The 20,742-nt window shown below is 38.2% G+C and overlaps 1 protein-coding gene across 2 annotated transcripts; it reads left to right on the top strand.

Annotated features, from left to right (window-relative positions):
- The first annotated feature begins 90 nt into the window (after nucleotides 1–90).
- On the top strand, nucleotides 91–20,459 carry LOC106882976 (copine-3). Of its 2 annotated transcripts, XM_014933824.3 has the most exons (16): nucleotides 91–169; nucleotides 3,856–4,023; nucleotides 4,772–4,951; nucleotides 6,298–6,372; nucleotides 7,525–7,599; nucleotides 8,114–8,194; nucleotides 8,787–8,876; nucleotides 9,193–9,288; nucleotides 9,968–10,054; nucleotides 11,078–11,137; nucleotides 11,307–11,440; nucleotides 12,967–13,073; nucleotides 14,477–14,619; nucleotides 15,968–16,204; nucleotides 17,902–17,931; nucleotides 19,566–20,459. In XM_014933824.3, exons 2-16 carry the CDS (start codon nucleotides 3,856–3,858, stop codon nucleotides 20,211–20,213), a joined length of 2,211 nt encoding a protein of 736 aa, XP_014789310.2. In that variant the 5' UTR covers nucleotides 91–169; the 3' UTR covers nucleotides 20,214–20,459. The 2 variants fall into 2 exon arrangements, with proteins under 2 accessions (XP_014789310.2, XP_089194120.1); XM_089337994.1 differs by lacking the exon at nucleotides 17,902–17,931.
- Nucleotides 20,460–20,742: the final 283 nt, after the last annotated feature.

The raw sequence follows: 20,742 nt of genomic DNA on the forward strand, positions 1-20,742 counted from the left end.
AAAAATTAGAATTTAACACGCAATGAAACTGCATAAGACAAAAATTACAAGCTGTAGTTTTAGCAAATAAAACGGTGTTGGTGGATAGTTAACAACAGGAAAAATAACATCGCTAACAAAATTAACACTAAAATTGGGGCACTTAACCAGTTTGTCACGGAAAGCTAAAGTAAGTATTAGATGTCTTCTCTCTATTATATTTATGTGTACATTTACATAGGTCGTTTCTTTTTTTTTATTTTAAAAAGTTTCTATGCCGTTTTGTAGCTTTTTTTTCTTCTGTGGTTTTGCCAAAGCTTGGCACACCCATTTGGCAGACCGAAATTCTTTCCCCGACAAAGATATTTCGATCACATTTAATCTCATGATATGTGCGTATATGTTGGAGTTTTCACTTGCCATATATATATATATATATATATATATATATATATATATATATATATCAAATGGATGTGTTATAATGCCATTCCACATACACGAAAACAACCATACCAACAATCCAACATACCTCCACCATCAGCTGCCTCACAGATAAGCACTATATGAACTAATGTACGTTTATTGTGTATGCGTGCGCGTGTACCCCTTGATCGCACTGAGTTTTACATGTTATGTCATAATAAATTGTAACGAAAATGTCTCTTTCGTCTCGATATACATATGAGACATTAAAAGCGCCAATGTATTCGCGCGCGCGGACACACATGCATAGAGAGAAAGAGAGAGAGAGAGAGAGAAAGTTCTATTACAGTTGATATGTTATAAGTACGATACACAAGTGCTAAAACGTTGTAAATAAATCGAGTTTGAAACAAATCGTAGGGAATATGAGAACCAGATATTATAGGAATATGTGAATCTTGGCGAAGAGTAATAAACAACAGCAGCTTAAGTTACATTATAAAACTGTGTCAAGAAAATAAGGTTCTCAGAAGAGGTGGATTCTTAATACATGTGAAAATGCCAATTCTCTATTTAAGCTGTAGCCAAGCCAGCAAGACTCTGGTACACACTAAAGTTACGAAGAAATGACAGATCTTTAAAAATCAGGGCAGTAAAAAACACCGGAGGGGGTTTATTCCGTTAAGAAGTATCAGTCTTTTGGATTAAGCTACCCAATGAAATAGTGAACTCAACCAAATTAAACTAAAATACCGCAGTAATAACAAGAATGTGTCTCTAGTATGATCAATCAGGTGTAGTCTATTAGTCAACAGATACAAAGTTTCTCAGTAAACTGTATAAATAAATAATTCAATACATACGTTTAGGAAGTAAATACCTATAATCATTAAGAAATAAAATAATGGGGAAAAAAAGCAACAGAAAATAGGTGGATCTTTTTGAATTGACAGGCAGCACTTGTTTTCTTAACGAAACACTTTCAAACTTGGGATACTGGTAGAATGTGTCATATAAAACATCTTTTTCTCTTAGCCTTCTAAACAAAAATTTCTACATTGCAAGTTATTTCATGTTAAAGTTGTCGTATTTTTGTAGATAGACATCAGTGATTGGTTGAAATTACCGAAATACGACAATTTTTTTACATGAAATAACTTCGAATGCAAAAATTTTTATCTGCTCTATAATACAAAATATAGGTACTACTAAAGCAGAGTGGTCCCGAACGCGCGGTCGCGCTAGCTAGTCGTGAGTGGTCGATCCTAACTCTAACCCTATTCCTAACCCTAACCCTATCCCTAACCCTAATCCTAACCCTAACCCTAAACATGTATTCATTTGCACGCGCGCGCGCACTTTTTGTAGGATCGACCACTCACGACTAGCTAGCACGGACACGCGACTGCGCGGGTGCGCATTCGGGACCACTCTGCTTTAGTAGTACCCAAAATATACAAGTATACGAAGTTTGAAAGTGTTTCGGTACCAAAAACACTACATAAAACATAAATGAAAAGTGGTGCCCGTCAATTCAGAAAGATCCAAATAGGTCTATGTACATATAAATACAAAGAGACAATTATTTTATCAAAATACATTGTGTTTGTTATAATTTACATTAATTCTGTGAAAACGAATTTATTTTACAAAAGAAAAACAAAAAAAGGGAAAAAAACATCAATGCAACACCAAGTGCCTCAATTGGTTGCACAAGATTCTACAGAATGTGGCTATCATAGAAAGCACTTGCCCAAAGTGGCACGCAGTGGGGTTGAACCTGAGACCAGGTGGTTGCAAAGCAAACTTCTTAAGCATACAGCCATATGTGCACTTGTTCAATGTTTCTTTCTTTTTCCGAAGACTGTTGGGTATCATATATGAGTGATTTGGCTGCTATTTCTAGCAAGCTGAGCAACAGTATAGGAGCACTCTCTGGTTTCCTAAATAAATGGTAATATTTATGTTATGTAAGGTGGGGAGCTGACAGAATTGTTAGCACACCAGGCAAAATGCTTAGTGGCATTTCTTCAGTCTGAGTTCAAATTCCACCAGGGCTGACTTCGCCTTTCATTTTTTCAGGGTCGATAAAACAAGTACCTGTTGAGCACTGGGGACAACGTTATTGACCTACCCTTCCTCTGAAATTGCTGGCCTTGTGCCAAAATTTGAAATCCATATTTATGTTATGTTAAAGGTGGTAAAAGAGGAGTAGTTGAAGGAGCAAAGTGCATTAAAGGTGAATGTAGTTTAATGAAATTGTATAACAAATAGATATAAATGGCGGTGCCCCAGCATGGCCACAGCTCATGAGCTGAAACTAGATAAAATGAAAAATGAAAAATAACATAAAGTAAAAAAAAAAAATCGCAAAGGACTGGAAGAATGTTGAGAATACACATTGGTTAGAAGCAGTTAGTTGCTTTTAGCTTAATAGAGCATGTAATGATGATAAAATAAATATCACACACATTGATATCATGATATCGTTTCTGTTGTTGTTGTTGTTGTAATTGAGTAACCCTGGCAACTGTTTAGACATGTCAGAGCAACCTAACGGACCAGCCATTTTATGCAAATACCATGGCAGCATGGAAACCAGACATTAAATGATGATGATATCCGTTGCATCAATTTATGGTAAGTGACTTAGCAATGGCTGTTCCAGCTTTACTCTAGGATATCTGCTCTAAAATTAGAACTTAGAACATCTGGTTAATGTTACAAACTAGCCACGTTGCACATTTAACACAACAGACTACTCAGATGCTCACGGCATACGTAACATTTAGTACAGTGACATTATTACATTACACACACAACAATATATACGCACCCATAAAGGGCCTTAAAAACCTCCTCCCTCATTCTCAACAGTGTCCCTTCCCCACTAATATTTTCCACTGATTATTCTTTCTGTGCTGTCAGTCATTACTCCCTTTCCCTTCAGCACTTCCTATTGACAGTTATACCTCATTGTCTCATGCCGCTGCCTCATATCTACAATCAGCCAACCTTCTCCTTTATTCTCCCCTCACTATAGTCAACCCTATATATCTCTGACCACTCCACCACCATCATCATCATCATCATCATCTTACTCTCCCCAAACTTTTACAATCCTTTACCTACCTACCCCCACCCATCATCCCCCTGTCTTTCATTCCTTTATTATCTTGTAGTTTTGAGATTTCAATGATGTGATTGCTTATTTTTAGAATGACATTGTAGGGTAGGTGCGAGAGGCTAGATCTGGTAGGTTTGAACATAAGGCAGGTAGAATATTTGGACCAGATATGGTCAGTTTAAATGCAAAAGGGTTAAGGAGGTTGTTGAATGCTTTACCAGCCGTTATCAGGTAACATACTCAATACTTTTTAATTCAGTTCTGCTTTATCAATCCACATCTCCTCGTTATATAGTAATTAAACTGTTTTCGCTCTATTCCAGATGTCACTGTATGCACCTTATAATCCGGTCACTGCCGTCACATCAAATGAATGTGTCTCAACAGTTGAGTTGAGGATCCGATGTAAGAACCTCCTCAACAAAGATATTATCTCCTTGTCAGACCCTCTTGCTGTTGTCTATCTCTTCCAAGGTGGAAGATGGATGGAGGTAACTAGCAATTTGCTTTGAAATCATATTCTTCCTCATTCATTCATTCATTTATCATATCATCGTCATCATCATCATCATCACAACCACTGCTCCCCATTATTTTCTCCTCCTCCTCTTCAAGGTAGCAAGCTGGTAAAATTGTTTGCAGCATTTCTTATGACTGTATGTTCTGGGATTTGAGTAATTGACCTCACCCACTTTCCCTAAAATTTGCTGGTCTTGTGACTGAATTAGAAAGAATTATTGTTGTTGTTATTATTATTATCATTATTATTATTATTATTATTATTATTATTATTATTAAGGCTACGTACTGAGTTCAATTTCCACTGAGGTCAATTTTGCCTTTCATCCTTTGGGGGGGTCGATAAATTAAGTACCAGTTGTGTACTGGGGTCGATTTAATTGACTCATCTCCTCCCCAAAATTTCTGCTTTTGTGAAAAAATTTGAAACCATTATTATTATTATTATTATTATTATTATTATTATTGAGAGTTGGCAGAATCATTATTGTGCCAAGAAAAATGCATAGCAGCATTTCTTCCAATTTTACATTCTGAGTTCAAATTCTGCTGAGGTCGACTTTGCTTTTCATCGTTTTGGGATTGATAAAATAAGTACCAGTTGAACCTTGTTGGGGTTTGATGTAATCAGCTTACCCACTTCCCTGAAATTGCTGGCCTTGTGCCAAAAATTTGAAATTATCATTGTCATCATCATTATTATTGTAATTTCATTCACAGTTGGGCAGGACAGAGGAAGTGAAAAACTCTCTTCACCCAGTATTTGGAAAATCAATCGAAACAAAATATTATTTTGAGGAAGTTCAAAAGATTAAGGTTGCTGTCTATGACATTGATAACCTGACTAACACGTTGTCAGATGATGACTTTTTGGGAGAGATGGAATGTACCCTGGGCCAGGTAAGTCCTTTTGCTTCTCACTAAATCTACTTTGTTATGCTCACTCTGCTTGTATGATTTCAAATTGTTCTTTAACCCTTTAGCATTCAGATTTTTCTATCAAATATAATACGTATTTATTCACTTTGTTTTGAATAAATCAAACATTATCTTGTAGCTTTGAGATTTTGATGATGTGAACATTTATTTTTTAGAATGACATAGTAGAGTAGGTGTGAGTGGCCAGATCTGGCTAGTTTGAACATAAAACAAGTAGAATAGTTTGGCCAGATATGGCCGGTTTGAATGCTAAAGGTTTAACTGAGTTCTTTATATATTTTATTTGCTTGGTATGTATTTCTGTATTGACCAAGGTGACAAGCTGGGAAAATAATTAGCACGTGAGACAAAGTAATTCGCAGCTTTTCTTTTGGCTCTTTATGTTCTGAGATCAAATACTGCCGAGGTCAACTTTGCCTTTCATCTCTTGAGGATCAATAAAATAAAGTACCAATCAAGTACTGGGGTTGGTATAATTGGCTTGTCTTCTCCTTTCAAAAATTGTAGCTTTTGATCCCTGTAATCCATTCAGGGCAAATGTAATTTTGGTTACTTATGTGCCATGGAAACTGGGCAGTTGGCCTTATGAATCGTTGTACTCATAAAATCAGATAATCTTAACGATATCTTGATCGTCAATGGCTGTGCCTGCGACGTTTTGTTTGCCATTGACTGTGCCTCAACATTGCTGCAGAAGCTGGTATGCAATACAATGCTAACAAGTTTTCTAAAACCTGTAATAATTTTGACCCGACAATTTGTTTAAAGAAGACCAATGTAATGCATACATTGAATCTAAGATATTCATCAACAGGTAGTGATTGACTGTAGTGGACAGGTTCACCTGCCAGAGAAGCATATCCTCTTGAACTGTCATCATTGACAGTTCCAGTGAATTCCAGACTTGTCAATGTCAGTGTCTCATTCAGCAGACTCCATAAGAATGTGTGGAATATGGAGGGCATCACTCAAGAGACAAAGACCAAGGTGTACTCGACCATAGTTCTCACCACACTTCTCTGTGGCTGTGAAGTAGATGAAGAATGGTATTTGCTTGTACTGAACTACAATCACAGCTGTACTGGGTGCACTATAAGACGACAAATCAACTTTAGTACTTAACTGGTACCTTCAATGAACCCTCGAAGAATAAAAGGTAAAGTTAATCTCAGTAAGATTTATATTTAAATCATAAAGGGCCAAAACTAAATATTGTTAATAAATTTTCCTTCGTCTTAGTAATTCTTCCAATTCACAACTTTTTGCTCATTTATGTTTTCTCTTTTTTGTTATTTTCTTTGCTACAGATTGTATCTTGTAGTCCATTCACAAAACATCTCTTAATAAATGGTTCTCCAACTCCAACTAAAAGTACTATAACTGTAAGTATTTTGGAATATTTAGAACATTCTTTAATCCTTCTTGTAAAGAGAAACACTAAAGAAATAGATACCTGTAATTTTGTAGCAAAAATGTATGCATCTTTTGTTTTTGCAAATGCCTATTCTTTGACAGATGATAGCCTTTTATTCCTCTCTAGCTTTTCCCAACCATACGTTATCCACATGCTATCTAGACACCACATGCCAAAACCGGCATTGATTCCGTAAACGAAAATCTTGAGAACATCATTCAGAAGAACCATGCCAGTCTTGCCTCTTTTAATAGCATAGAAGCTCAATCACTGGTTATATCAAGAAAACACCATCTCCAAGCCTAAGTTGCTCCTAATTCTTGGCTTCACTGTCACTGTGCGTCATTCCTGGTCAAATTCTTAACATAGCTAGGACCACATCTCAAAGGCTGCCCTATCTCTGTTGATGTTCTACAAAGTTCAAGCAAGGCCCACAATGGATTATTGCTCCCACATCTGAGATGGTGCTGCTATAAACCTAGTTCTTATTCTATTTGTCTCTTTTACCGAACTGCTAAGTCATGGGGATGTAAACACACCAGCGTCGGTTTTTAAGCGATGTTGGGTGGGTGGTGGGGGGGGACAAACACAGACACTAAAACACACACACACACACACACACACACAATGGGCTTCTTTCAGTTTCTGTCTACCAAATCCACTCACAAGGTATTGGTCGGCCCGAGGCTATAGTAGAAGACACATGCCCAAGGTGCCATGCAGTGGGACTGAACCTGGAACCATGTGGTTGGTAAGCAAGCTACTTACCACACAGCCACTCCTGCGCCGACTGTATATTTTTTTTTCATTTTTCTAATAATTTGTATATATTTATTTTATTATAAATGCAAAACAACACCACAGAGCAATTGATGTAAGCTTAGGTGAACTGTGATAGGGCAATGGATTACTGTACTCCATTTTGCAGCCCTTCGTTGATGTTGTTGTTGTTATTTCTCCCACTTATATCTGACTTGCTCTTTCTTTTCTCCTTTGTTTTTCTCACCTCTCTCATTATCTGTTCTAGTTTTACTTCTTCCTTCTCTTTTCTACTCTAACCTCTCTTCTATCACTAACTAATTAACTCTCTCTCTCTCTCTCTCTTTGCTTTGTATCTTAGATAACTGCTGATGAAATTTCAAATGCTAAGGAATTGGTACAACTTCTATTTGCTGCTGAAGATCTTGATAAAAAGGTAAGTGGGTCCAATTCCCCTTCTTCCTTCTTCCCCTCCTCCTCCTCTCAACCCTTCTTCCCCTCCTCCTCCTCTCAACCCTTCTTTCCCTTCTCCCTTCCTTCCCTCCTCTCCCTTCTCCCTTCCTTCCCTCCTCCTACCCCTTCTCTTTCCCTCCTCTTACCCCTTCTCTTTCCCTCCTCCTTCCTTGCTACACTCACCCCCTCTTTCTCCTCCCTTCTTTTCCCCTGCTACATCCACCTTTTCCTCCTTCTCTCCTCCATCTTCCCTCTTAATTCCCCTCCTCCTCCTGTCCTTTCACTCTGACCATAGTCTTTACTAGAACAACTACTCTCTTCGCAGTTCACCATCTCCATTAAAATTGTTGACCCTGAAATCTAGTTAATTTTTAATATGATTAATTAGAATAAATTTACATTGAATCATTTTGATGATTTTGATGATTTTAAACCATTTTTGATTGTTATCTTTGTTTCTTTTGCTTTGACATTTGGTTTGGTTTATTAATTTACAGGATTTCTTTGGAAAATCTGATCCATTTCTTGAAATATTCCGAGCTTACAGGGACAATTGGGAACTTATTCACAGAACTGAGGTGAGGTTCACACACTTTCATATTGTCTAATGTAAAATTGGTTTGCTTCTTTTCCATTTTTATTGATTCTATGCTGAAGAAAACAACAGAGATCATGATTGTTTGTATCCCACCTCTGCCTATGTTATCTGCAATCTCATCTTCCTGTGTTTCAAGATGCAGATAACCTGGTAGCTTCCATCTCTTCCCCTGGTATGGCCCTTTCTGTAAGAGGATTTTTTCCCCTACTTTGACAGTTTTATATGTATGTACATGTATATTTGTGAATATATATACATATCTATGTGTGTATGTATATATGTATATATATATTCAAATATTTTGCTTAAGCTCCCAAATAAAGTGCACTTCATATTCAAGGCTCTGATGAAGTTATAGGATATTGTCGTGGTACTCAGTTAAGTGTCTGCTACATCTTATAACAGAAACACTTGTAAGCTAATAAAATTCATTACACAACCTTTGTTTTTTCCAGTGTCATCTCTTTATTCCTATATATATATAAAGGAGAGAGAAAGAGAGACCTCCTTTGGTCATGTATGATCATGGGATTGAACTTAGAAAGTTCCTAAAGCTCCTATTTTTATTGCAGGTAATTAAGAACAATTTAAACCCAAGATGGCAGGCTTTTGAAAAACCTATGCACACTTTATGTCAAGGAGACCATAGTAAAACACTTAAGGTAGGTATTTCTTGCCATTTAAATGTCTACTCTTCCATGCTTGTATGAGTCAAGCAAGACTAAGTTGTAGCAGAGTTTTCTATGGCCTTCTTTTTCATTTCTTACCGATGTATAACAACCTCCCAGTCTATCAAATGGCAAACAATCTGGACACAGGGAACTGGGAATAAACAACACAATATGAATAATCCTTTGGCTTACAAAGGTTATGCAACATTCCTCTATCCTAATATATTGGGATAGAGGAAAGCTATTGATGTATCAAGTGTGTGATGTAAGGTTTGATGATGTATATTCTTATTGTTTTGATTCACAGATTGACTGTTATGACTGGAATAATGATGGCAGCAAGGACTTTATAGGCTCCACGTGTACTACCATAGAAACCATGATGGGTGCAACACAGAAAGCAGTAAGTTTGTTAGTTTGTTTCTGAGCCTACCAGTTTGACTGATATGGGATGACAGATTTTGCTGAGAGAGATAGAGAGAGAGAGGTTTTACATTTATAGGTACAACAACTACTTTCCAGACTCTTATGGTCCGGAACTTCTTATAACCCTTACTAATTTACACTTATGTACAGGTACCTGTATTCTATTTAATTACACTGTGTAACACGATTTTTGTCCTTGAGTAGCAACTGTTATTTCCTATTTGTTTACCTCTAGAAAGTATGAAAAATCAGCTAATATTTCCTTCAAATTTTACCCCAAAGAATCCCTCTGAATACATGGCTATGATGCTCCCCCACTACTCCTGCTCATGATCAGAAATGCACAGATTGTCACCCACTAATGGACATGTCCATGCAGTATCTTTTCTGGCTCTGTGCATTCTGAGCCACCTCATTTAAAAACATTGGTACTTTTGCCTGGAGTATCAACAGTTTGAAAGCACCACTGGTAATGTAGTTTCCTTGGTTCCATCGGAAGATTGACTGCCATCATATATAGAAATTGTTACACAACAATATTCACAGTGAATATATATATATGTACATATGAAGTAACTACTATTACAGTGTGCTGCTGTCAGAATCTTAGAGCTCAGAAAATGCTATGATTTTTTTGTCTGCTTTTATATTTCAAGATTGTCTGGCCTTTAATAAATGAAAAGAAAGCCAAAAAGAAGAAAGGTTACAGAGATTCTGGAAGACTCGTTCTCAGATCAATTAAGGTAATTCTTATTTTTTAAATGTAAAAGCTGTAAAGGGATGCCATTCAAATTATATTATTTAATCTCATAAAACAAGGCCTTGTAAGATCAGATTTGAGATTAATTTAAAGTATTTGGTTTACTCTCAACACTGCACCAAACTTCTTCCTCTGAATTAAGTTAACAAACAAACAAAACAAAAAAACGAATATACACATTGGCAAGAAACTGATAAACTGGAGCTTTGAACAAAATACCTTGTGGTATATATTCTGCCCTATTTACATAGACACTCTCTTCTTACTCTTGCTACTGGAAATGCAGTGAGAGGCCCATTGAAAACCCTTAATTAATGACATTATTCCTTACAAAACAAAAATAAAGGTGGTGAGCTTGCAGAATCATTAGAACACCTGGCAAAATGCTTAGTGGCATTTCATCCGTCTTTATGTTCTGAGTTAAAATCCCTTTGAGGCCATCTTTGCTTTTCATCCTTTTTGGGCCAATAAAATAAGTACCAGTTGAGCACTGGGATTGATGTAATCAACTTGCCTTCTTCCCTGAAGTTGCTGGCCTTGTGCCAAAATTTGAAATCATTATTGTTTATTTTATAAACAATACTTAAGCCCTTCAACTTCCTATGGAGCATAGGCCATCAATTGATTTTCTCTATTGTTCTCAACCCTGAGCTGTTCTTTCTGCTTCTCTCCATTGGACAATGAAGAGAAGGCAAAAAGATAATCCTCTCCCTAATCTTGTTGGTTCTGAATTATCATGAATGGTGCAGTAAAATGCATCTTCGTTGCAGTACTTTAAGAAATTTGAAAAGCCATTAATTTTGAAACAGGTTTTTAGTGAACTGGTTGATGCATTGCAAACAAGAAATCTAACAAAAGACACAAATAAAAAGTAAATATTGAATGACAGGATGTTTATTTATCTTTTTACTTTATGTATTAATTATTCTAATTAATCATATTAAAAATTAATTTATTTACATATTTATGTCTTTCATTTCTTTTAAAAAAAAATTCAATTTTCCAGGTTACAGAACTTCATACATTTCTTGAATATGTCTTTGGTGGCATGCAGATCAATTTCACGGTAAGTTATTATGTGGCTATATTATTGTTTCTATTTTAAGTTCTATTTACCTGTTTGTATTTATTAGCAAATGTACATCCGCTCCCTCCCTCTCTCTCTCTTACTCCCTCACACACATACACACACATGCACACATGTATATATTAACTATCTTGTTTGCTTTATTTAGGTTGCCATAGACTTTACAGGTTCCAATGGAGACCCCAGGAAGCCGTCCTCTTTGCATTACTTAGATCCCTATCGACCAAACCACTATATGCAGGCTATTCGAGCTGTGGGCAACATTTGTCAGGACTATGACTCGTAAGTACCATTTTACATCTGTTTTTTCATGCTGTGTTTATGTTCCCGTAACTTAGCCGTTCGGCAAAACGCACTGATAGAATAATTACTAGGCTTACAAAGAATAAATCTGGTCTTGATTTCTTTGACTATCTTTCACAGCATACATGCCTCCACTGCTTATATGGACACTTCGGATTCTTGCATCATCATCATCACCATGATGATGATGATTTCACACTGAGTACATTGTTTAGCTTTCCTACCAACCTTTTTCATGTAGTGTATAGTGTTTTTACCAACCACTTTTCGTTATTGCTTAGAGCTCCCACTAACCCCTTTTCTGTCTTGTATAGTATTCCTACCTACTACTTTTCTATACTGTTTGACATTCCTACCAACCCCTTTTCTACGTTGTATAGCTTTCCTACCAACCACTTTTCTTTATTGTATAGAGCTCTTATCAACCCCTTTTGTGTATTGTACAGAGTTCCTACAAACCTCTTTTTGTAGACTGTATACCAACTCCTTTTCTGCATATCAAGCTTGTCCACCAATAGACATCTGTATCTTTCCCTGCTAAAACTATTTGAAAAACTGAAATAATTTGTATATTGTTTCTGGGGTAATCAGAAAGCCTTGATAGTAGTACTGAATACTTTTTTTCTATTTTGTTTATTATTTCATTGTTCTGAGTTCAAATCCAGCTAACATTGTCTTTGTTTTCTTGAGTGAATTTAAAATTTGCTTCTGTGACAGTTCATCTAAAAAAAATTGGCTTTGTATTTTGTTAAGACTATTCAATTCTGTTAATGGAACCTTGTGAGTGGATTTGAATGGCAAAAGTTGAAAGAAGACCATCATGTTTGTGTGTGTGTGTGTGTGTGTGTGTGTGTGCATGCATCTCCTTGTCTCGATGCCATGTGTCAATTGTATATGACCTACATACATTTGGCATTGTTTGTTCACGATGTTCTTTGAAAACAAGCCTGGCCAATATGCTGTTCATGATTGAAGGTCTGGGGAAAATATTACTTTGTTTTTAAATAGGTGAAGGTTGGTGGCCGGAGGGGCATCCAGCTGTAGAAAATCTGCCTCAACATATTTTGTGTGACCCCATACAAGCATTGCAAAAGTGAATGTCGAAACGATGACAGCGATGATGATGACTTGGTTTAAATTTTAATTTGAGTGAAGTTTTGATGACAAAACTCTACCATGGCCACCTTGTACCTTTTTTTGTATTCGTTTCAGTCATTGGACTGTAGCCATACTGGCACACAACCTTGAAGGGGTTTTTAGTAAAAGGAATTAACCCCAGTACCTGTTATTATTTTTGTTTAAAGTTTAGTGCTTATTCTATGAGTTTCTGTTCAAAAATTCTAACTTATAAGCACAGGCATGGTTCTGTGGTTAAGAAACTTGCTTTGCAACCATGGGGTCTAAGGCTCAGTGAATATGATTGTTTATGTATGTTTTTAAATGGCTAACACACCTCTTCAATGGTGCAAATTTACTTATACATATTCCTAAATTGTTCTTTTTAGTGACAAATTATTTCCTGCTTTTGGATTTGGGGCGAGGATTCCACCTGTGATGCAGGTCTCTCACGAATTTCCTTTGAATTTTAATATGCAAAATCCTCACTGTGCAGGTAAGCTATCTCAACTGTAACTTAAAAATAGATCCTTACAGTATGTCAAAGCTACATTGATAGCTTTGTAATCAATTGGCTGCATGTGTACATATATAAACTTTAACCTTTTATTGGCTGACACAAGTTCCCTCCTCAAATGCCCCTGCTCCTCTTAAAATTCCTTGTCATGTTAGTTACTTGGTGACCCTGCCAATGATGGTTCCCTGTAAAAAGCATCCAGTCCACACTGTAAAGTGGTTGGCATTTGGAAGGGCATCCAGCTATAAAAATCATGCCAAAACTAACCTCATCTGTGCTAGTGCCACATAAAAAGTACCAAGTCCACTCTGCCGAGTGGTTGGTGTTAGGCAGGGCATCCGGCCATAAAAACCCTGCCAAAACAGACACAGTAGCCTGGGATAGTTTTCTACCTGGTCAACTCCTGTCAACCATCCTACTCATGGAAGATGGATGTTAAACAATGATGATGATGATAGGTGTTATGTTCAGAATCCTGTTACTGGGCATAAGGTCTTCCAGCAGCCAACCTTTTGACCCAGGGCAGCCCTACCTCCTTCAAGCACTTGATATGGGCCTCCATATTGAGTCTGAGGCCATGTGGTAAGATGAATGGAGACATAACATGGCCATCACTTGTGATCACTCCAAGCACCCCAATGTTGACAGGATGTTTGATTTCTATCATATGCACTGTCTTCAGATTGACACCCAAACACTCTGAAATGTTCCGGTGTAAATGCTAAATAATACAGCATGTTATTTCCAAATTTCTGGCAGAGTGAACTGCATCATGGTGCTGTTTTTCTCACAGACGGTGCCCAACTGACCCTACTATACTGTGTAGTCGACAAAATAAAAAACAAGCAATGCTCATGCACAAAATTAAAAATATGAAATGGCGATAATTTGCCCGTCACACCCTGTATATGTATATGTTTGTGTGTCTGTGTTTGTCTCCGCACCATCACTTGACAACCGATGTTGGTGTGTTACAACCGATGTTGGCAGTTCGGCAAAAGAGACCGATAGAATAAGTACTAGGTTTACAAAGAATAAATCCTGGGGGTCAATTTGTCTGAGTAAAACTCCTTAAGGTGGTGCTCCAGCATGACCACAGTCAAATAACTGAAACAAATAAAAGAACAATGATGATGATGATGATGATGATGTTGATATTTTTTGAAAACTATATTTTTGAAAATGTTCTAATCTATGAGTCACCTTGTGGTTTGGTAAATTTATAAAATGTTATTTTATTTTAAAACTTCCCTTTTCTCTCTCTCACTCTCACTCTTTCTCTCACTCTCACTCTCTCTCACTCTCACTCTCTCACTCTCACTCTCACTCTCACTCTCTCTCCATCTCCCCCTCACTCTCTCTCTCTCTCTCTCTCCCACCAGGCATTGACGGTGTCCTGGCTGCATACCAATCATGTCTCCATCAAGTTCAACTTTACGGACCAACCAATGCCTCCCCTATTATTTATCACACAGCCCGCTTTGCACATGCTGCACAGCAAGCAGAGTCATCCCAAGGAGCCGCTGTAAGTCAATCATTCTGTAACTCTATCAACGTGAACGGAAGCAGAGATAATCTCATCCTGCTCTAACAATGCATTTACATGAAACTAATCTAAAGCAACATTTGCTGACGTTGCTGTTGCCGTTGCTTAGTCTCACAGCACCACCAATTGAGTGCATCTGTACCAATGTCATTCCACCTGTGACTATCCCATCTATTTTTTTCCTGTCACAGTGCACTCAAGACCACATTATTTAATGTTTCTTTCTTTTCAATGTTTCCTATTTCTGGCAGATCAACAGATCCTATTTCTGGCAGATCAACAGATCCTATTTCTGGCAGATCAACAGACTGCTTAGCAGTTCCCTTGTTTGTTTGTAGAGCCACTTTTATAGATAACAGAATCAGCAATAAGTTGTTACATACCTACTATTTGTATAATAACAGCAGTGATAAAAAATGTGAAGGCATATGGCTTTGTGGTTAGGGTATTCGGCTCACAATTGTATGGTCATGAGTTCAATTCCTGGCAACGTGTTGCATCCTTGAACAAGACACTTTATTTCACATTGCTCCAGTCAACTCAGCTGGCAAAAATGAGTAGTACCTATATTTCAAAGGGCCAGCCTTGTTACACTGTGACACACTGATTCTCCCTGTTAACTACATTAAGGGTACATGTGTCTGTGGAGTACTCAGCTACTTGCATGTTAATTTCACAAGCAGGCTGTTCCATTGATCGGATCAACTGGAACCCTTGTCTTCGTAACCCATGGAGTGCCAGTATAGTATAGTATATAAAAATGAATCACTTTATTTGTATAATGGCAGTGTTGATGTTTTTATCACATTTCAGTTTCTGTTTACCAAATCCACTCTAAAGGCTTTGGTCTGCCTGGAGTTATAACAGAAACATTTGCTCAAGGTAATATGCAATGGGACTGAACCCAGAACCACATGGTTGATAAACAAACTTCTTAACCCCACAGTCATGCCTGCTCCTATATATAAACATTGGCTTCAAATTTTGGCAGAAGGCCAGCAATTTTGAGGAGTGGTCGAGTTGATTATATCAACCTCAGTGCTCAACTGCTACTTATTTTATTCACTCTGCAAGGATGAAACTCAAAGTTGACCTCAGTAGAATTTGAACTCAGAACGTAATGTCAGATGAAATGCTACTAAGAATTTTGCCCAGTGTGCAAACAATTCAGCTAGCTTGCCACCTTTCCATTTATAAATATTAAAAGATTTTTTCATCTGTAAGGAAGTTTCATAACAAGAAAATTTCTAAAATTTCAAAATTATAATAACAATAACTCATGTTAGGAGATTATTATTATTAATATTGTCTAAATGTTTACTTTCAGTCCTACTTTATTCTTTTGATGTTGACTGATGGAGTTTTGTCTGACATGAGTGATACCAAATCAGCGATCGTGTACGCATCTACCTTGCCGATGTCTTTGATCATTGTTGGTGTTGGCGATGCTGATTTTACTGACATGGAAATCCTTGATTCTGATAACTGTTTGCTGCGGGCCCCAAATGGAAATGTTGCAAAGAGAGATATTGTCCAATTTGTGCCTTTCCGGGAATTTTATCGGGTAAATAAATCTTTATTTATTCATTTAAATCATCTCAGATGATATTTTTGTTCGATTATGAATTATAACATTAAAGCGTTGTAGTTAGTTACTACACAAAGTGTGAAATAAGCACACTGCCTTATGATAGCCGCTGCCAGCTCTCACTGCACACACAACTGTGTGCTGCCATCTGTTGGTATGCTACAGAACTAGTCTGGGAGCTTTTTGATACCATCTCGTAATTAATTCAAAACAATGTGAATAAATAAGTATTACAGTTGACTGAGTAATCTGAATGATAATGGTTTAAAGATGCGGGTTTGTGTCCTACAGACAGCCTTCAACTTTTTCTATTCAAGGGTTTTTTAACCTGATATTTACATACATACATATATATTTTGTGTGTGTGTGTGTGTATTCCAGTGTTTGCGTCATGTATTATTATTTTGGATGTGCTAATTCTGCATTCTTTGAGATGTAAATGAATTGTTGAGTAGTTCGTGCTTGCATGTTTAATCATTATTGTATCAAAATCATTCAACCATTAAATACATGTCATCGTCATCATTGCTTAACATTCATCTTCCATGCATGCATGGGTAGGATGGTGGACAGGAGCTGGCCAGGTAGAAGACTACCCCAGGCTCCTGTGTCTGTTTTGACAGGCTTTTTTGGCTGGATACCTTTCTTAACACCAACCACCCTGCAGGGTGGACTCAGTGCTTTTTACGTGGCACCAGCACAGGCAAGGTTAGTTTTGGCCTCTTTTTTACAGCTGGATGCCCTTCCAAATGCCAACCACTTTACAGTGTGGACTGGATGCTTTTTTATGTGACACTAACACTGGCAGGGTCACCAAGTAACTCGCAAGACAAGGAATTTTGATAGGGGCGGGTCTATTTTTCTTTATTTTTTTTTGTTTTCTTTACTGCACAGTAATGTTCCTTGGCTGGCATCATTAAAACACTAACTTATGCTGGGCATACTTGAACTAGGGTTGTTGTTGTTTGGCCCCAGGCTAGCCTTGGTTAAACAGGCCTATTGCCAAAGGTCTTGGTCACTAATCATTGCCTCTGTGAGGCCCAAAGTTTGAAGAACATACTCCACCACCTTGTCCCATGTCTTCCTGGGTCTACCTCTACCATGGTTCTTACCACAGTTAGAGATTGGCACTTCTTTACACAGCTGTCCTCATCCATGACCATCACATACCAGCACAGTCGTCTCCCTTGCACACCACATCTGATGCCTCTTATGCCCAACTTTTCTCTCAAGATGCTTCCACTCTGTTGTACATGCACACTAACATTGCACATCCATCGAAGCACACTAGCTTCATTTCTTTCAAGCCTACGCATATCCCCAACTGTCACTGCCCATATTTCACTGCTGTGTAGCATAGCTGTTCATACACAAGCATCATACAGTCAGCATTTCGCTATAGATATGCTGCACCCTAGAGAACGGGCATTACAAGGCAGATAATCATTTCTTCATAATATTTGGTGGGATTAGAAATTTTAATTTGATATTAAGAAATAAGGGAAAAGATGTATAGAATATGCATATTTGATTTTACTTCTCTTTTTTTTTTGTTACTTATTAGGAAGTTGTTAAAGTTTTTAGTCAGCGATATAATAATATAATGAAATTGAAAAAAACCCGAGCTATTCCCAAGCTGACTTAATCTTCCATATTTCTCTCTCTCTCCCTAGAGATCCAGCTATGAATCTGATGGTACAGATGTATGTATACTATTGATTATTGTAATATGTTTTGCATCCAAGTCAGTATTCCTTATCTTGCAGTTTAGTTCATTCTAGTTTAAGGTCTCTTGCCCTTTGTCTCTTCGCTTCCAATCCATCTGTTCAGTACCATCAGAAGGTATCACTCTCTAGAGAAGAGTTCTACCAAAAATGTTAGACTTTTCTTCTTCCTCAAGACAAACTAATTCATTCTGCTTTTGAACTGTTTAATTGCTGACAAAGACCACCACTGTGCAAAGGGATTGGCATTTGGAAGGGCATTCAGCTGTATGAATCATGCCAAAACTAACCTTGCCTGTCTGTGGTAGTGCCATGTAAAAAGCATTGAGTCCATTCTGTAGAGTGGTTGGTGCTAGGAAGGGCATCCAGTCATAAAAATCCTGCCAAAACAAACACAGTAGCCTGGGGTAGTCTTCTACCTGGCTGGCTCCTATCAACCATCCTACCCATACATGCATGGAAGACGGATGTTAAACGATGATGATGATGATGATATATATATATTCCAATATAATGTGAGAAAGAGAAGAGGTGTAGGGATGTAGATTGATTTGTTGATGTAGAGTGTGTGAAAAGTTTTCTTGTTATGTGTGGGTGGAACACACAGGTCGGGGGCTAGCAGATAGCAGTGACATGATACTGTAAGACAAAGCGAAGAGGACAGGATTGGAAAGTGGGAGGTAAGCATAGTGCATGAAGCAGAAATACGAGGAAGAGGAGAGATATAGAGATGTAGTTTGGTTTGTTGTGGTAGGGTGTGTGTGAAGTTTTCTTGTTAAATATGGGTGGGGCACACAGCATCTCTAGAACTCACTTTCGCTAACATGGGCAGGTCTTCTCAAGAACCTCATATCACCAGACATCTTGATCCGTTGTCATTTCCTCCATGAGGCCCAACATCGATCCTTATCACTTCATCCCATGTCTTCCTGGGTATCTCTCTTCCATGGGTATCATCCACTTTCGGTGACAGGTACTTCTCTATGCAGACGACTTCAGAATCTCCTGCAACTCTTCTGGATGGTCCCCTTGTTTAAGTTGGTGAATGCTGCCATAATCCTTGCTTTCAGCTCATCTTTGGTGTTGCAAAGACTTTTGTTGGTCTGTCGTTAAACTGCTCCCCACACATAATAATCAAGTGGGTTGCAGTCTGGAGAGTTCGGTGGCCATATTTTAGGGGTGATGTGGTCACAGAAATTGTCTGACAGCCATAACTATGTTTTCCTGCTTGTGTGGCATGGTGCAGAGTCCTACTACCAAACATAGGTTCTTCCAGCAGCCACCCTCTTGACCCAGGGCAGCACTACCTCCTCTAAGTACTTGATGTAGGCCTCCATGTTGGGTCTGAGGCCGTGTGGAAAGATGAATGGAGGCATAACGTCACCATCACTAGTGATCACTCCAAACACTATGATGTTGACTGGATGTTTGATTTTTATCACTCTTGGTACATGTCCTCAGACTGCAATGTCTATCTGCAGATTTATATTATATCTATGTGTGTGTGTGTGTGTTTGTATTTATATATGTATGTATGTATATATGTAGATGTGGTTTTTGCTTTGAATTAATGACTTAATTGCTTCTTTTTCTTTTCCTTTTTTAAATTGCAGGCAAGTAGTATTGAACTTGCACGTCATGTTTTGGCTGAAGTACCTCGTCAAGTTGAAAGTTACTACAAAATGAGGGGCCTTCCCCCGAAGACCCCACCACAGCGTCCAGCATCCATGGATCAACCAGTTAGTCCCTCACAACCACCACCTTCTGCACATATTGCACCACCCCCACCATCAGCCCCCTCTAAGTCCTCAGATTATTCCAAACCTCCTGCACCAGGCTCTGTTCCAGGTCAACCATACCCTAACATGGGTCCCAACATGGCTCCGCCCCAGCACTACCCAGGCACGGCTCCACAAGCCCCACCCTCACAGTACCCAGGCACAGCTCCACAAGCCCCGCCCTCACAGTACCCAGGCATGGCTCCACAAGCCCCGCCCCCACAGTACCAGGGCACAGCTCCACAAGCCCCGCCCCCACAGTATCCAGGCATGCCACACCAAGCAAGACCCTCTCAGCACCCACATGTGACTCCCCAAGCCCCTCCTCCACAGTACACTCACATGCCTCCCCATGCACAACATCCCCAGTACCCAGGTATGTTTGCACCTCAAGCACAACCCCCTTATCCGGGAATGCCTCCCAATGCACCCCCAGCACAGTATCCTGGTGCGCCCCCTTATCCAGCTGGTGGGAAACCATGAACCACATCAAAATAGTCATTTTAAGGATCTAGAATGAATTCCTGTCTGGCTGTTAAAGGGTTTTTTTCTGTGGGTCTTATCTATTCTTCATCCAATATTACAGAAAATGTTCCTGTTTTGAAAGGGAACTTTCTCCCTCTCGACCTCCTTCTGTCTTTCTTTCCCTCTCTCTCTTCCATGTCCTCTCCCATGATTTCTTTCCCTTTTTTATAAATAAACTCATGTTACATCTGCCCAACTTCTGAATAACTCCACTTTGCATTTAATTCTTTTGTGATGGATAGATATACAGGTACAAGTGTAAATTCATTTGACTTTGAACTTCTCCAGAATTCTTTAATTTTTACATGTAAAAAAAAAAACAAGAAAAAAAAACCAAATGAAGCAACACAAGACAAGACAGAAACTTAACAAATTCTTATTATTACTTTAAGACACCAATTTTAAGGTATCAAAATCAAACCAACTCCCTGATAGGGAACTGCTAGACTGATTCTATCCCTCTTTTCTATGTCAAATTGGTGCTTAT

Source organism: Octopus bimaculoides, chromosome 20 (genome assembly GCF_046866305.1).
Source record: "Octopus bimaculoides isolate indiv1 chromosome 20, ASM4686630v1, whole genome shotgun sequence".
Classification (NCBI taxonomy): domain Eukaryota; kingdom Metazoa; phylum Mollusca; class Cephalopoda; order Octopoda; family Octopodidae; genus Octopus; species Octopus bimaculoides.